Genomic DNA, 17783 nt, shown 5'->3' on the forward strand with positions numbered 1-17783 from the left:
GGCAGTAGCAAGATATGAAAAACAAACAAACAAACAAACAAACAAACAAACAAACAAACAAACAAACAAACAAACAAACAAACAAACAAACAAACAAACAAAAAACACTAGAGCCCAAGCCTTGGGAATGTTCGCCATTTAGCAGCCTCTGACTTCTGGACAGATGACTTAACCTCTCGCTGGGAGCTTCAATTTTATCTTTTGGAATATGGGGATAAAATTAGTGCACATCCCATAGGATCACTGTGTTAATTAATGATGTTTAATGGTACCTAGGCATTCCATGGTTATCTCCTGAAGGAGCGGACCAATGAATAAGGCATTCATTAGTAAAGACGCCCAGCTAGCGCCTTAGTGCTTACTCCACCATAGCGCACCCGAGCACTACCCACCTCCTAGGCCAAGCCCCATTCGCTATGGTTCCGCGCGAGCAACGGTTTCCACCGCGGCTACAAGCTCCTCCCCCGGTGCCCCGCGCCTACCGCCGGCGGCCGGGCACCTCGCAGACGCGCGGCGCTGGTGGAGGCGAGAGGTGACCAGCCGGCGGAGGCGGGAGGCGGCGGGGGAGGGGTGCGGCGCACAGATGGGAGCGACTGAGAAGGGAGGGAAGAAGAGCCGTAGGCTGTTTCCTTCGCTGAGACGGTGGAAGGCGACCCGGCGGCTGTGGAGGACGAGCTCGGCTCCCCAGGCGGCGCAGGGTGAGTGCGGGCGCGGCCGGCTGGGACCTGTTACCCCGCGTGGCCGGCTTGGGGGAACGGAGCGCGGCGGGGGCGTCGCGGCCTGGGGGCCCGGCCCGGCCTGGCCCACCCCTCACAGGGCCGGTGGCTGAGTTCCTCTCGAGCCGGTCTCCGCACGGGCCCCATTCCCCCCACTTCCCAGCCCCAGGAGCATCTCCCTTTTGGTCCAGGTCGCTCTATCTTGTTTATTTTCTCCAGAAGTCACCGTCCTTCTGTTTGGCTCTGGGCAGAGGGGGATCCCGGGTGTCGCGGGGTTACGATCTTACTCAGCTTCGCATCCCCCAACACCTGGCCTGGCGGCTGCACTGCAGTGCCCGCTGGGGGAATTAATCTGGATCCAAGGTCCTCCCCGTTAGGACCCCATCCCGTCTTTCCAACCTGTCTGCTGTGACTCCTCTTCACCTGCTAAGGTCTAGCCACAATATTTTCCAGACACATCTCACCTTGTCCTTACTGGGCCATAACTCACAGTTTATCGAATCACAGACTCACTCCGTTTGTTCATTCCATGATTTTTTTGGAGTCCCTCTGTGAGGCAGGGCCTAGAGTGAAACAAGATAGGTAAAGCTCCTGTTCATGGAACTACTTCTAGAAGGGAAGACAGACATTATGCACATAAATTAGGTAAATCACAATTACCAATTGCTATGTCTGCTTGGAAGGAATAAAATAGTCTGCTGGGAGAGAGAAAAAGGGAGGTGACAGCCCTACTAAGGCAGTGCAGTTTGAGACCTGGTGACAGATGAGGAGTTAACTTAAGCAGGGAGTGGGGGAGAGCTTTCCTGCCAGAGGGAATAACAAGTGGGAAGGTTCCAGGTGTGCCTGTTGCCTAGCAAGTAGGAAAGTGATTGGAGAGGAGGTGGAGGAGGAAAGCAGAGGTCAAATCAAGGGCTGGGTGGGCCATGACCAGGAGTTTGATTTTATTCTAAGTGAGCTGGGAAGCCAGTAAAGTGTTCTAAGCAGGGATGTGACTTGATGTGCTGGCTCGCTGCATTCTTTCTAACTGCAATGGCTGTGCCCTCATCCCTCAGCCTGGCCAATTCCTACTCATCTGATAAGACAAGTACAAAATGCCATCTCCTTTGTGAAGCCATTCCTGGGGTTCCTGCCACCTGTAACCTCTCCTTTAGTACTTCGTCCCCTGCAGGACATTCGTCACTGTTCATTTGGTATTGTAGATTGCACTTGGGCAGGTTTCCATCCACTTCATCTTTTCATCTTCCACCAAGCTAAATGCAGGGTGTTGCACTTCGTAGATACTTGTTTGCCGTATGAATGGAAGAGTTGCTGGCTGGTGCACCTGTGTGTATGTGTGTCCTTTCATGTCCTTTTTGTCTACTTCCATCATCTGAGGAGTCTTCTTGGAGCCTGACATGGTGTGATTTCTAAAATGGCTGACCTGATCCCAGGCAGAAGGGAGATTTCACCAGGGCCCTGTCATTGATGTAGTCCCTCCCTCATGAGGATTTCAGGATTAAATGAGTTCATGAATTAAATGAGTTAATTGTAAGACACTGTAACACAGTAAGCATTATAAAAATAAATTTGACAAAGCAGCAATAATTATCTTCCAAATATTTATTTATTGCATTAGACAGAAGCTTTTCTATTGTTGGTAGTTAGGGTGACTCTGTAGGTTGGCATTGTTACATTGTTGGCTTTCAGATTTTACTGCACTGGCATCAAGGACTAGAGCTGAAACTTAGTAGGGCTGAAGATTGGTGACTGACCACCCCTTTTCTTTTGCTCGCCTGAGCAATTGGATGAGATTGGTGATTGCAACAAGTACTCAAGTGATAAATTACGTGCATGGGTCCATAGTGTTATTCTGGGTGTGTGTGAATTTTTACAAAAGAGGAATAAATGGATATTGCCACTGTAGTAACTTGGGTTAGTATAGGCTTTCTAGTTTTATAATTTTTAAAACCAGGTCCATATGGCATACAAACCGCTTTCTCCTCGTCATCCATTGTTCCTGTCCTAGAATTCACCCATGCTTCCCAGGGCCCTTTGCCATCCCACACCTCTTAATTCAGTAGGATCTTGGCTGTTCACTACGTTTTTCTGCTTCCCCTTCCCCTCTGCAGCCTGGGAATAAGTCAGTATAATGGCTTATGTGTTATACGATTCTTTGCAATTTACAGAAATATGTAACTACTAGATCTCCCTTAGATCTTGACAACACCCCTGGAAGTAGGGAGAGCAGGTGTTATTTATTTTTTCCATTTTAGAGATGAGGAAGGTGAAATCAGAGCTGCTGAGTGGTTTGTGGGAGTTCGTGTGACTGGTGAGGGCTGACTTTTGCTGCATGAATGGAAGTTTGGCTGGTATGTGTGTGTGTGTGTGTGTGAAGGGCTGACTCAGGCCTGACTCCTGGCATGGATCCCTTCTGCCACATCTCCCATGGAGGGGAGCAGTAAAGTTAATAAACATGCAATGAAAAAAATCCATATCCCGATTTTCTTTGAATTTTTAAAGGTGGCTTGAATATCTCGTGATTATCGCTTTGGGCATTGAGTATCATAGGCTTTGGAGTCAGACTAGAATTTGAATCTGCCATTTATTAGCTGTATGTTTTAGGCAAGGCACTTAATCTTTCTTAAACTCAGATATGTATATCTGTAAAGTAAAGTAAAGTAGGGAGGATAATTCCTGTATCATCGTGTTATCGTGTAGATTAAATGAGGGAATGTGTGTAAAGTGCTTGGCATTTCGTGGCTCACACAATGATGTTGTTGTTATTAGTACTCATCCAGACCCTCCGCCAGAAGATCATGCCCCAAACATAGTCAGTAATGGGGCTGGACAATTCTTCAGCTGTCGGAAAAGACCATGGTTGGCGGCTCCTTCTGGACAGCTCTGGCCCGGCTTCAAGGCCTTTTCCACCAGCACCCTTCTTTCTCCCACCCTTTTCCACCAGGAGACTGTAGGTGAGAAGCAGCATAGCTTATAGGAATTCCTGACATCTTTTCAACCTAACTGTGCCCTGAGCATAGCCGACTTTCAATAAGTATGTTTGGAATGAATAGATCCTCTAGAATGTGTATAAATCCAAAGAGAATGAGCCTGAAGTTTACAGTGTGAACACCTGTGATTATCCCTATAAAACAAATACCTAGAAGGGTCAAGGGTTATATGCTTTTTAAATTTTTGTAAGATATTGCCAAATTGACCTCCACACATTTGCCCTGATGTATACTTCTACCAGCAGGTAGTCCGTGAGATTCTTCAGGCTTGCCAATTTAGTGTGTGAAATGGTCCTGCATGGTTGTTGTAAGCTGAATTTCCTTGACAACTAAAGAAGCTGAGTATCTTTTCACATGAATATTGGCTATTTATGTGTATAGCTCTGTGAGATGCCTTCTCATGTCTTTTCCCATTTTTCTTCCTGGTGGTTTGTCTTTTCTTTATTCACTTATAGGAGCTCTTTAAATATTCTGGATACTAATCACTTGGTAGTTATATGTCCAAAACCCTGTTTTACAAAACAGTTTAATATTTGCTACTTATAAAATACACGTAACCTTACAAGTAGTTCTAAATGGCAATATGAACAAGCTGTGCCAAGGGGAAATTAACCCCCCAAATGCTTCCATCCTTTCCAGAGCAGCATATTTTAGTCAAATATCAAAGCTCTTAGGTTACAGAAAAAGGAGTCAACGGATGGTGGAAGTATTTTGTGAGCAGTAGATTTTGCTAGCCCTTGAAATTATGGTAGAAAACTGGCTCTGGGTTCCTCCCACCAGAAATTACCTCCCCAAAACCTTGGTGGGGCTAGAATCCCTTTCCTGAGTTGTGTTATTCCCTGGAATCCACGAGTTAGAACTATAGTCAGTCTCCTGTCATTAGATAATGCTTTCCAGGACAGATAGCATATAAGAAGAGGACAGATACTTGATGGGTGGTCTATGGTCTAATCCCGTGCTGCCATTTCTGGCCATACCAAACCAAAGTCCGTTGCTGTTGAGTTGATTCCAACTCATAGCTACCCTATAGGACAGAGTAGAACTGCCCCATAGGGTTTCCTAGGCTATGAATCTTTACAGACGCACACTGCCACATCTTTCTCCCACAGAGCGGCTGGTGGGTTTGAACTGCCAACCTTTTGGTTGGCAGCTGAGCGCTTTAACCGCTGCACCATCAGGACTCCTTTTTCTAGCCCTATGTCCCTAAAAGCAAATCACTTTGTTGATAAGGATTCCTACTGAGCCTATTCCTGGGGCTATTGGAAAGATCAAATGAGATCATAGATGTGAAAGGACTGTGGAAATGCAAGGTGTATTAGCTAGGCACTGTGAAGTAACCCGTACTTGCCAAAGCAAAAAACCAAACCGAGTGCCGTGGAGTTGATTCCGACTCATAACAACCCTATAGGACAGAGTAGAACTGCCCCGTAGATTTTCCAAGGAGCGCCTGGCGGATTTGAACTGTCGACCCGTGGGTTAGCAGCTGTAGCACTTAACTACTGTGCCACCAGGGTTTCCATACTTGCCAGAGTGGGAAAATCTCACTGAACTATACAATATTTTAGCCTTAGCCCTTCTTCTGTCACCTGTTCTGGGTATAGGCGAATGAATGTAGAGCTGTGGTTTTCCAAGTGTGCTCTCCCAGCTCACTGGGAACTTGTTAGAAATGCAAATTCTCAACCAGCCCTATCTCAGAGCTACATAATCAGAAATTCTGGGGGTAGGGCCCAGCAATCTGTGTCTTAACCAGTTCTTTAGGATTTCTGATGCTTGCTAAAGTTTGAGAACTGCTATCCTAGTGGGATGAGTAAGGACTTTAAAATCAGTAAATGTGGGTTTAAATCTGCACTCTCATTTGTGACACAACCAAGATACTAGACCCCTCTTGGGCTTCCAATCTCTCATCATTAATGAATGGAGGATGTTATTAGTTCCCTTAAGATTATCGTGAGAGTAAATGACCTGAAATATTCTGGCTCTGCCACTTACTAGCTATGTGCCTTTTGGTAAGCCACCTCACCTATCTTTGCTGAATTTTGTCTCATCTGCAAAAGTGGGAATGGCAAGAGTTAACACTTGCGTACTGCTTACTGTGTGTCAGCCACTGGCCTAAGCAGCTGCATATTTTTACCTTATTTAATCTTTATAATAACCTTGTTTTGCAATCTCCATTTTACAAAGGAGAAAACTAAAGCACAGAGAGGTTAAGTAATGTTTCCAAAGTTACACAACTAGTAAGCTGGGATTCAAACACAGGCAGTCTGGTTTAAGAGTCCTGGCTTTAAAGACTTTGTTATACTTCTGAATTCTAGTGATGGTATCCATTTCATTGGGCTACTCTGAAGATTGAAGAACTAATGCACATCACATGCTTAGAACAATACTTGGCAAATAATAAATACTCAATAAATGTATAATAATAAGAAAATTGCCTGGCACATGGTAGGTGCTCTATATGTTAATTCTCTTCCCCTTTCCTAGTGACTTGGCTTCACTGGAGTTATTTAGTGTCTTAGTTATCTAGTGCTGCTATAACAGAAGTACAAGTGGATGGCTTTAACAAAGAGAAATTTATTCTCTCACAGTCTAGGAGACTAGAAGTCGGAATTCAGGGTTCCAGCTCCAGGGGAAGGCTTTCCCTCTCCTCTCTGTTAGCTCTAGGGGAAGGTCCTTTTCATCAATCTTTCCTGGTCGAGGTGCTTCTCAGCGCAGGGACCCTGGGTCCAAAGGACGTGCTGTGCTCCTGGTGCTGGTTTCTTGGTGGTATGAGGTCCCCCTTTCTCTCTGCTTGCTTCTTTTTTTTATATCTCAAAAGACACTGGCTTAAGACACAACCTAATCTTATAGATTGAATCCTGCCTCATCAACGTAACTGCCAGTAATCCCACCTCATTAACATTGTAGAGATAGGGTTTACAGCACATAGGAAAATCACATGAGATGACAAAATGGTGGACAATCACGCAATAATGAGAATCGTGGCCCAGCCAAGTTGACATATATTTTTTGGAGGACACAATTCAATCTATGATACCCAGTTTCCCTTGTTGTAGTCATACTGTTCTCTTCTACAGTGAGTTGTAATCATAAACTTCGATCCTCATAGTTACCAATTTTTCTCTCTACCTCTCACCTATTTTATAACCACTTGGATACTCTGAGGAAACCATACAGAGGCTTGGTTGGATGGAGAAAAACCAAGCGTAATGGTGCAGGTGAAGCCACCTTCCTACCCCTACATGTTTTGGGAATGATTGTCATAGATTGAATTGTATCTTGCAAAAATATATGTTGAAGTCCTAACCCCAGTACCTGCAGACATGATCTTGTTTGGAAATAGAGTCTTTAAAGATAGTATCAGTTAAGCTACCATCAAGTCATACTGAAGTAGGGTCCTAATCTAAGTAGTGTCCTTATAAAAGGGAAGAATGTCATGTGACACTGAAGCTGAAAGCCAAGAATGCCTGGGGCTGCCAGAAGCTGGGAGAGATAAGAAACCATCTTTCCTTAGAGCTTTCAGGGAGAGCATGGCCCTGCTGACACCTTGAATTCAGACTTCTGGCATCCAGAACTGTGAGACAATAAATTTCTGTTCTTGTAAGCCATCCAGTTTGTGGTCCTTTGTTGGCAGCTCTAAAAAACGAATACAATGACTAAGCAAGAAGAGGCTCTCGGCAAGTCATTGAAAGAGACATTGCTGTTGTTTAGCTACCTTGGAGTTTTCCCCAGTCATGGTGATCCTGTGCACAATGAGATCTGACCATTGGCTGATTTTTGGAAGTACATTGCCAGGCCTTTCTATCTTCCTAGTCTTTCTTTGCCTGGAAGCTCTGCCGAAACCTGTTTAGCATCATGGCAACGCACAAGCCTCCACTGAGATGGATAGTGGTTGTGCCTGAGGTGCACTGGCTGGGAATCAAACCCTTGCCTTCCCCATCGAAGGCAAGAATTCTACCACTGAACCACCACTGCCCTCTGAAAGAGCCATTAAGCCTGCCTAATGTAAGACATGTTTCTGACCCTCTTTTTGCTTAAAAACCAGTTGCCATCTATCAGTTTTGACTCATGGTGAGCCCATGTGTATCAGAGGAGAACTGTGCCCCATGGGATTTTCAATGGCTGAATTTTTGGAAGTCAACCTCCAGGACTTTCTTCTGAGGAACTCTGGGTGGACTCGAACCTCCAACCTTTCAGTTAGCAGACAAGCCTGTTGACCATTTACATGACCCAGGGACTTCTCTTTGCTTACCTATCCACTTAACCAAGAGATGAAATGCCTTAAAAGTTCCAAACCAAACCCACCTACAGCTGTCAAGTTGATTCTGACTCATAGTGACCCTATAACCACCAAAAAACAAAACCTGTTGCTCTCGAGTCAATTCTGACTCATAACGACACTATAGGACAGAGTAGAACTGCCCCATAGAGTTCCCAAGGAGCACCTGGTGGATTCGAACTGCCGACCTTTTGGTTAGCAGCCACCAGGGTTTCCAGTGACCCTGTAGGACAGGGTAAAACTGCCCCACAGGGTGTTCCAGGCTGTAAATCTTTATGAAAGCAGACTGCCGCATTTTTCTCCCATGGTGTGGCTCGTGGGTTCGAACCACTGACCTTTTGGTTAGCAGCAGAGCACTTAACCACTGCACCACCAAGACTTCTTCGAAAGCTCCAAGAGAATGTAAAAGCTTTTTTTTTTTTTTCAGGATAACATTTACAACTGGTAGATTTAATCCACAATGTTACAGCAGTGTTTTTCTTTCATTTTTGTTTCTCTAGGCAATAAAAAAGCCTTATTTAATTCAGGGTCTCACAGTTCTTGAAATTCTCTTCAATTTTGTTCTCAAGATGGCCTCCCTCCCTGGGGATGACTCACCGATCTAGTGACTCAGAAGTGGCATCTAACAAGACAAGGACTGCAGAGTTGTGAAGGGACACGGTAGCCAGTGGAGTCTCCCTGAAGCTTTCCCTAAACCAAGTTATTGAGATTTAGCATCATTTCTTCTTATTTAAACATGTTTATAATGGTCATTGGTACCACTTTATTTGAAGCTTGGAATTTGGCGAAGTCACTGCCTTGTTCTGAAAAGTTCCTAGGATTGAGTCCATCCTTGTCCCTCAGCTGGGTGTGGCCTTGAGGTTTACTGTGAGACAGGGGAAGCCTCTGAGAGTCACTGGACCCTGCTTGGGAATGGCCACAGAATCAGGAGTCTAAGTGTTCTGTAAATACTGTGTCAGAAGGAAAAATAAAGGTTCATTTTATTTGATGAGGCATACAAAACTTTTGAACCTGTTTTGGTTTTTTTAAGATCAATTAAGAATGTATAGAGGGATGGATAGACATGCAATGAAGCATGTATAGAAAATGTTCTCATAGATGAGGCTACTGTACAATTTTTTCAACTTTTTTCTATGTTTGAAACTTTTCCAAATAGAATGTTGAGTAAAATGCATGTACTGCTAGAAAGGACCATGCTCTTAAAAACAAAAACAAAACTTCCATTTAAATAGAAATCACAGCCCTCTTTCCCTTTTCCATTCTCGTACTACTCCTGACCTTCTCCTTTTTTTGTTTCCTGGGGAGTCTGCTTGATTAAAAAGGGCCTGGAGCTGGGCTGGCAGGTGGCTACTCCTTTATGCCAAGGGCTTCTATTTTTCGTGATATATAATTCTCACAAAAACCTACAAGCTAGTTATTATTTTCTACATTTTATGAGGAAACTGAGGCTCAGAAAGGTAAACTTGACCCAGGTCACAAGCTAATAATAACACTGCTGTAGCATTTATGGAGTGCTTACTTTATGTGTCAGGCTTTGTACCATGTACTTTACATGTATTAATTGGTTCAAGCCTCACCGAACCCTAGTAGTAGGTACCATTTTTATCTCCATCTTACAAATAGGAAACTGAGACTTAGAGAGATGCAAGAGCTTGTTCCAGATTATGCCAACTCATTGCCCTCGAGTTGATTCCGACTCATAGTGACCCTATAGGACAGAGTAGAACTGCCCCACAGGGTTTCCAGGGAGTGCCTGGTGGATTCAAACTGTTGACCTTTTGGTTAGCAGCGGTAGCTTTTAACCACTACATCACCTCTAGGTTATTCTAGAAGCTAATAGATGGCAGAGCCCATGTTTGAAACCAGTCTTTCTGGCCTTGGAGCCCCTGCCCTACTCTTCAGACCCAGACCTGTGTGCTGCCAAAGGCTGGGCATTCTTCCTAACTCATTGGGTGCATCTTGTGGAAACCCCTTGTCCTGAGGCTACGAGCTCCTTGAGACCAGAGCCTGTTTTGCTTAGCAGTGTGTCATTCGTAGTGCTCAGAGCAGTGCCTGGCACGGTGACATTGCCTGAATGGTGGTTCCTCATCACTGATTTTTCCCTCTCAGCCCCTAGGTGCTCTTGCTGGGTACGTGTTGATGGCTCCGGACTTGGTTTTTGGAGATGGAGATGTCTGTTTCTTTGACATGGTTTATGGACCAATATGGGCTCATTTAGTGGCCATGAAGAGTTCTCAGGAGGGCAGATTTTCATCATTGGTCTTTCTTAAGTTGGCAATGAGGAGCAGAAAGGTATTATCAACTGCTAAGAAAATATGGGAACAAAAATTCCAAATACTTAAAATTTTCCTAAACTGTCAGGGAGTCTTCACATTTTGGCCATTAAAAATCAACTCAAAGACCCCTGGTGGCCCAGATGGCATTGACTTTACAGCCATATTTGAGTCTTGGGCTGCAGTAATGAGCAGGTGAACACTGGTAATTAGTTCTTTATATAAATGTGCCCACGCATGTTGACAATTATATAGAGCTTGGTTATAAAGTACCAGATCTGTTCTCCCTTTGATCTTTGGTATAGTATATATACGGCAAGTATGATTAACTTTACAGATGAGGAAACTGATGTCAGAGAAGTTAAGTCACCTGTGCTGCACCATTCAGTTAATAAGTAGTATATATAAGTCATCAACCCTCTTATTCCAATTCCCAGTCCAACAAATTTACCATGTCAATATTATATTTATCTAGCAGTTGGGGGAATGAGAGCAACAGGTAGGTGTTATTTCATTTTGTTGCTCTTCTCCCAGCTTAAGTGAGGACCTGGGTTGGGTCGGTTAACCTTTCTGAATATCAGTTTACCCATCTGTATATTAGGGACTAAACACTACCCATCAGTGCAATTGGAGCAGAGGAGGCTGTGACAGTTTAGAACTTTAAAAATAAACAAATATAAACAATTCTCCTTGCAACATAATTTCTGAGTAAAGATGTTTGGAAGGGATTTTGATGACCCATTTATATAAAATGAGTCAAATGTCACCTCCCCTGGCCACAGTATCTAAAATGGCACCCCTGTTACTTCATTACCGTGCTTCATTTTTCTTCACAGCATTTGGTATATTTTTATGTTTGTTTATTCCCTGTCTGGAAACCCTGGTGGTGTAGTGGTTAAGTGCTATGGCTGCTAACCAAAGGGTTGGCAGTTCAAATCTGCAAGGCGCTGCTTGGAAACTCTATGGGGCAGTTCTTCTCTGTCCTATAGGGTTGTTATGAGTAGGAATCAACTTGATGGCACTGGGTTTTGGTTATTGCCTATCTGAATCCTCTCACCATGTAATAGCTATGAGAGCAGGTGCTTGGTCTGTTTACTCCTGAATCCTTGGGAGGTGGAATAGTGCCTGGCACAAATAACCATTTGTTGGCGAATGCATGAGTCTAAGCTCCGTAATGATTGGAAGTAAGCTGAAGTATTTCTTGAATCTTCCTTGTACTCTCTACCAGAGGGGTATTAGGCCTGGCTTCCTCATACTCACTTCTGGCTCAGCCACGGATTGGCTTAGAACAAATCACTAAAGCTTCCTTGAGTATCTGCTTCCCCAAAACAAACAAACCCATTGCTGTTGAGTTGATTCCAACTCACAGTGACCCTGCAGGACAGAGCAGAACTGCCCCATAGGGCTTCCAAGGCTGTAAATCTTTGTAGAAGCAGACTGCCACATCTTTCTCCCATGGAGCACCTGGTGGGTTCATACTGTCCATAATTAGTGGCCAAACATTTAACTACTGTGCCACCAGGGCTCTTGAGTATCTGCATCTGTTGAAACCCATTGCATCAAGTCGATTCCAACTCATAGTGACCCTATAGGACAGGGTAGAACTGCCCCATAGGGTTTCCAGGGAGCAGCTGCTGGATTTGAACCGCCCACCTTTTGGTTAGTAGCCAAATGCTTAACCACTGTGCCACCAGGGCCCCGAGTTTCTTCTTAGACCTGATAAAATGGGCCCAATAACCTGTGTGCCTACAGCAGACGCAGGTTGCTGTACTGCATTGCATGCCTCTGCGTTGTGACAGTGTGGGGAGGCTGAGGCCTGGGACTGGTCTTATTCACTGTAGAATCCCTAGCGTGTAGCAGAGACCTTGGTCCACAGCAGCACAGGGGGTAAGAACTTGGCAGTTCGAATACACCATCTACGCCTTGGAAATCCTATAGGACGGTTCAACTCTGTCCTGTAGGGCCGCTATGAGTTGGAACCAACTTGCTTGCAAGGGGTTTGGTTTTTGTTTTTGGTCTGGTCCACAGGGATGTAAAAGAAATGTTTGTTGAGTGAGTGAATGAATTAATTTGCAAGAGGAAACAAAGCACAGAGCTCTTAATCCCCCTCCAAAGATGAGGTCTTCTTTTGAAACTAAACCTAGCACATGGCACTGTCACTTTTCTTTCAACTTGAACCAAATCTCTCTAGAGACAAGGCTGCCCTAAACAGTTGGTTCCCTAAAGGAGGAAAGGCAAGCCTAGGCTCCAGATCCTGTTCCATGCCATGTTTTGGAATTTGTGTTTACGTCGGCCTTCATCCCATCCTTTCCCTCCAGCAAAAGCACAATTATAACCCCGCACGCTGGCTTGCATACAATTATCATATCCCGGGTGCACCTCCGTTGACGGACTTCGACCCGAGATCGCTGACTTCCGTGAATGACAAATCAGAAGTCAGTGTTGCAGAATCAGCCGGACTTCCCTGCTTATTTGCAGCAGAGGGAGGAAGGAGAGAATGAAAGATTCTGAAAATAAAGGTAAGGGGCTCACCGCAGAGGGGGAAGCCAAAAAATGCTAGGGATGACATGTCACTCCACTGACATGTTTACTTTGTATTAGTGGCTGATTTAAAATTCCTGTGCATATTTTTAAAATTCGAGTTATATAATAAATATGATGACTTTTAAAAATAACTGGCTTCTGGTTTCTAAATATTGTGTCATTCAATTTTCTTTATGTGGTACTAAATGTAACAATATTTTTGCATTGTTGATTTAATCTTGGCTGAGTAACACATATTTCCATTTCACAGATCTTACAAAGGTTGACGGAGAAGCCGTTAATGAACACTAATCCTTTTGGAGGCCCCACTGGGGAGCTGTCACTGACCTTCAGAACTGTTGATTTTGCAGAGATTTGGATGCACATCCCCCTCCCCGCCCCAGGTCTCCACCCCTTCCATCCCTGCTACAGTAACATCCCTTCCTCCCAAACACTAGTTCTGTTTGAGGGATGAAGGAGAAGAGAAATAGATGTAAATGAAAACTTGGGAGAGGAAAGGGGCTCACTCAAAATGAGCCAACAAAATGTGAAGTTCATCAAGAAGGGTTCTAGAGGATTCTAGGGTTTTAAATTCCGAGGCTCCTTAAATTTTCTGCCGCAGTTGGGGGAGGAGCGATAGACCCCAAGGTCTCCGGAGTCTACACGTGTTCCCCAGTTCTGTTTCCAGCCGAGAGTCCTTCCGTCCTACTGCATTGGTCTTCTCCCGGTCCCGGTGCCGGCGGAAGGCGCAGAGGGGCCGGGCGCTCTGGGGTAAAAGCTCTCAGCGTCTGGGGTAAAAGCTCTCAGCGTCGCCGCGCTCGGCCCCTGCTTTCCCGAGCGCTAATTTTAGGGCTCCCGGGCCCCCCCTTTCCCAGCGTTCTCGCGCGGAAGCAGCTGCGCACCGTTTTGCACTCCACCCTTTCCTCCCCGTGCTCTCTGGCTTAAGGAGGCCCCAGCACTTTGCCCTTGGCCACGGGGGCTTGGGTGCACAGGGAGAGGCTAGGCACTCCTTCGGCACCCGCCCTCCCTCGTGCCCAGGGCAAGTTGTTTGGGTGATCTGCGACAACACAGGCCCCAAGCCTTCTTCCTGTACGGCTGCCTGCCTTAGCCTTCTCCAGTCCCCAGGAATCTGCCTGTCTTCCTAATTTGTTACAGGATTCCCACCTTGTGATGGGCAATGATGTTCATTCCACGTTAAAAAAAAAAAAAGAGAGAAGAAAAACACCCCCACACAACCTGTTAACAGTGGGCAGGCTGATATTTTAATTTACCCAGCAGCCTGTAGTGAAGATTCTTAAACAAGCCCACTTTCTGTAATTGGGGCTTTAAAAGGAGCAGGGGCAACTGGTGTTGGTAGTGTTCACATCTCACAGGCTCTGGCTCATTCACAGCCCTCATATTGATCTGTGTGGTTTTGGTGTTTAAATTTTAATTCGGCAGCCTTAGTAGGGAAGAAAGCAGCTATGCATGGGCCTGGTATTCACTCCTGCTGCTAAGGCTGCCTGTCATGTACAAATAATACCCCTGTGGGTATAATCAAATTATTTAAAATTAACGCTAAATAGTGTTGACTTTTCCTTCATTTTTTTTTTTAGTGGCTGGAGAAAAGGCTTCTGGAAAGAAAAAAAATTTATTTGCCAAGTCATGCTAGGCCATGGATATAATTTAGAAAAAAAATTAAACCTGCCCAATTGGAGCCTCAGGTTGAGGTTCACACTCACCACGGTTTGCAATGGAAACACTCCCAGTGTCTCAGTGTATCAGCATGTTTTAAGCTTCAAATCCGCAGCTGCTTTTTGAGGGGAGCTGGTATTTGGAATTTTTGTTTCACTTTGTATTGCAAAGCGCATTGGGTTTGGGAGTCAGTATAGTTAGGCTGTGGCTTGTTCAGCCACTAACTTGTTTGTGACCTAGGGCAAGATCCTTTATTTTATTTCTTTGAGTCTGTGTATCCTTATCTCTAAAATGGAGCCATGTTAGACTAGATCAGCGTTCTTCAGGTTGCAGGTGCTGAGAAAGTAATTCAGTGAGCCTCAACCAGCATTTTAGAAAGATGAAATAGAAAATGCCAGAAATCATAGTGCATGGTAAGGTATGTATTGTTTCTTGAAACTTTTTGTTTTAAATATTTACATTTATTTATATATTTAGGCATAGTCCATATTGTGATGTCTGATCTATTTCTTATTGTGAGTTCCAGTCAAAAAAGTTTGAGAAGCACTGAAATAGGTCATAACTTCTTAGTCTGGTTTTCAAGGACTTTGTGATATGCAGTTATGTGTGCGTGTCCAATGCCATATGTATCTGAGGAGAAAATCATTAGTTTTCCTCAGATTTGCAAAGAGGCCTAAGATTCCAAACAGGTCATGAGTTTACAGTACTACTGAAGTCTCCCAAGCCTCTTCCAGATCAGTGGGTATGTTCTCGAGTTCTGTGATGTGAGGTATTGCGTGTATGTGTGTGTTGAGGACAGGGCGTGACCATGGCCATCAGGCCATGAGAGCTATTTATAAGTACCAAAATACCAGTTGGTGACCGGAAGATGAAACATAAATATACTAAAAATTGGAGTTTTTGTGCTGAAAAGACTGTTAGAATGTTGTCCATAGTTTAGGAGTCAAGTCTCCTTGGAAAGGCTGAAAAAGAACCAGGTAAAATTTAAAGAGGTTGACAGGGGCAAATAAATCATCAGGATGTTGGTAGGCAGAAACTGAATTTTTATAAGCTACCATCACATGACTGGTGTTCAGTAAATGTTGAATTGTGAATTAATAACTGCTTTCCTTTCTATTCCTCTTTTGAAACACCCTGTGTTGAGACAGTCCACTGAGGCTTTTAAATACAAAAAGGCGTTGTATAACATTTACCCAGCATATCTCAAAATGCTCTGCATATGAGGCAACTAAGAAGAAAACAGTTGAATGAATTAATAAGTAGATATTGGCAAACATGACAGCTAATTATAATAACAATCACATCTTGTATTTAATGAACAGCTAGTATGTGAAAAGAACTCTGAGAGGTGCTTTGCATCTTGTCACAATACTGCAAGGTAGGCGGTATTTTACATGTAAGAAAATGAAGAGCTGGATGAAGAATTTTGTGCAGGGACACATAGCTAGTAAGTGGCAGAGCTAATATTCAAACTCAGATCATTTTACTTCTTAAACCATTCACAATAGTAAACAAGGCTTGAGAGTAAGAAACCTTGTAAAACTGCAGAATTTTAAGATAGAATTGATAACATCATTCAGTATTAGAGTTTATTTACTTATTCTTTGAGAACCTTAGAAATGATGGCATTTGACTAACTTTCCTAGGTTGGTTTATTTGGAAAACAGACCTTTTAACTCTTCAAGTTCAGTTCCAATTTTCTTTCTGTCTAATAAATTCTCTGAATATTTTATGTAGCAATGCCCTGAAGGGAGAGATATGAAGAGGTAGGAGTGAAGAATTTGAAAATTTGGATGGAAATTTTTATGTCTACAAGAGGTCAGGGAAAATAGTTCTACTTTCAGTTTTTCTGTTATTCTTCTAGATTTCATCTCAAAATAACAAACTTGACATTTTGTGAGCAAATGAAGTTACATATAACATATTTTAATGTGATAAAACTAGGATTAGAACATTATACCCGTGGTTGGCATTTCCTTGCTGTAAAATGTTCTTTGATTTTTCACGGGAAGTTATGACAAAATCTCACTGGGAGTTTGAACAGGGTCAGATCCAGACCTTTAGATCCAGACCTAAATATTAAAAAGTCTTTGGTATCCATCCCCCAATTCAAAATAAATAAATGTAAGGAAATACAAAAACATTGTGATTTTTCTTAACCATCATGACTGCTTGGATACTTTTAGAAAAAAACAAAGAATTTTCTCTGAGATTTTAAATTTCTTGCTTGTGACTGGATGGGTTGGGGAATGATATTTTTGCTGGAGCGAGCTATAATAGCTGAATAATTTCTCAGGGTTTCAGAGCTAGTACGTGCTAAGGCTGTGATTAGAACCTATTCTGTGCCAGTATTCTCAGTGGGCATGGTCCTGCCTCTTGGGGGGACATATTGGAAATTTGTGTGTATTTTGATTGTCATAATGACTGGGAGTTCTAGTAGCATTTGGAGTTCCTGGGTGGAGTAAGTGGTTAACATGCCTAGCTGCTAACTGAAAGGTTAGAGGTTCAAGTCCACCCAGAGCACCTTAGAAGAAAGGCCTGATGATTTACTTCTGAAAAATCAGCCATTGAAAACCCTAAGGTGCTCAGTTTTGCTCTGACACATGTGGGGTCTTCATAAGTTGGGGTCCACTTGTTGGCAACTGATTTAGTAGCATTTAGGAGGCAGAAAGCAGACATAGTAGATGTCCTGCAATGTTCGACAGTGTTCTGCACAATGATGAATTATCCTGAGTCCTGTGCAGCTTTCAAATGTTTTGCTTATAAGTACAAGCTTCTTTATGCTTTTCTGAGCCTAGAACGTAAATTGGTTTTACATATATACTGATATTTTCAGGATTAAAATTACTGTGTAAATTGAGGAAAGATTTTACTTAGTTTTGTTCAGAAACTCACTTACCCAGAGCAACACAGCTAATTGTATTTGAGATACCAGTGCAACATAACTGTCTCATTCAATCTATGTATAGGTGTAAACACCTGACTACTTTATTATGTCTTCTTTTTTAATTTTTAATGCGGTCCTATCAGAGTATTTACATAATGAAATGCATATTGTTTTATTATAAATACTGAGTCTTTCACTTCTTTATACTATATATATATATATATTATAGTTAGAACATTTTATATGTATATGTGTGTGTGTATATATCTATGCAAACTCTGGTGGCGTAGTGGTTAAGCACTACGGCTGCTAATGAAAAGGTTGGTAGTTCGAATCTGCCAGGCACTCCTTGGGAACTCTATGAGGCAGTTCTCCTCTGTCCTATAGGGTTGCTATGAGTCGGCATCGACTTGACGGCAGTGGTTTGGGTTTATATAAATAAATATG

General features: G+C 43.4%; 1 protein-coding gene across 2 annotated transcripts in view; it reads left to right on the forward strand.

The window, feature by feature from the left end:
• Positions 1 to 508: 508 nt before the first annotated feature.
• The window catches only part of DNAJC6 (DnaJ heat shock protein family (Hsp40) member C6), a 185555-nt gene continuing 168280 nt past the window's right edge, over positions 509 to 17783 (forward strand). The window contains exon 1 of one of the 2 annotated variants that reach the window (XM_049879500.1): positions 509 to 698. In XM_049879500.1, the coding sequence (XP_049735457.1) occupies positions 584 to 698 (115 nt within the window). In that variant the 5' untranslated portion in view covers positions 509 to 583. Of the gene's footprint in view, positions 699 to 12680; positions 12772 to 17783 lie in introns of those variants that run through there. The other variant, XM_049879501.1, reaches the window with a different exon arrangement.

This window comes from Elephas maximus, chromosome 3 (genome assembly GCF_024166365.1).
Source record: "Elephas maximus indicus isolate mEleMax1 chromosome 3, mEleMax1 primary haplotype, whole genome shotgun sequence".
In the NCBI taxonomy this organism is placed as follows: Eukaryota; Metazoa; Chordata; class Mammalia; order Proboscidea; family Elephantidae; genus Elephas; species Elephas maximus.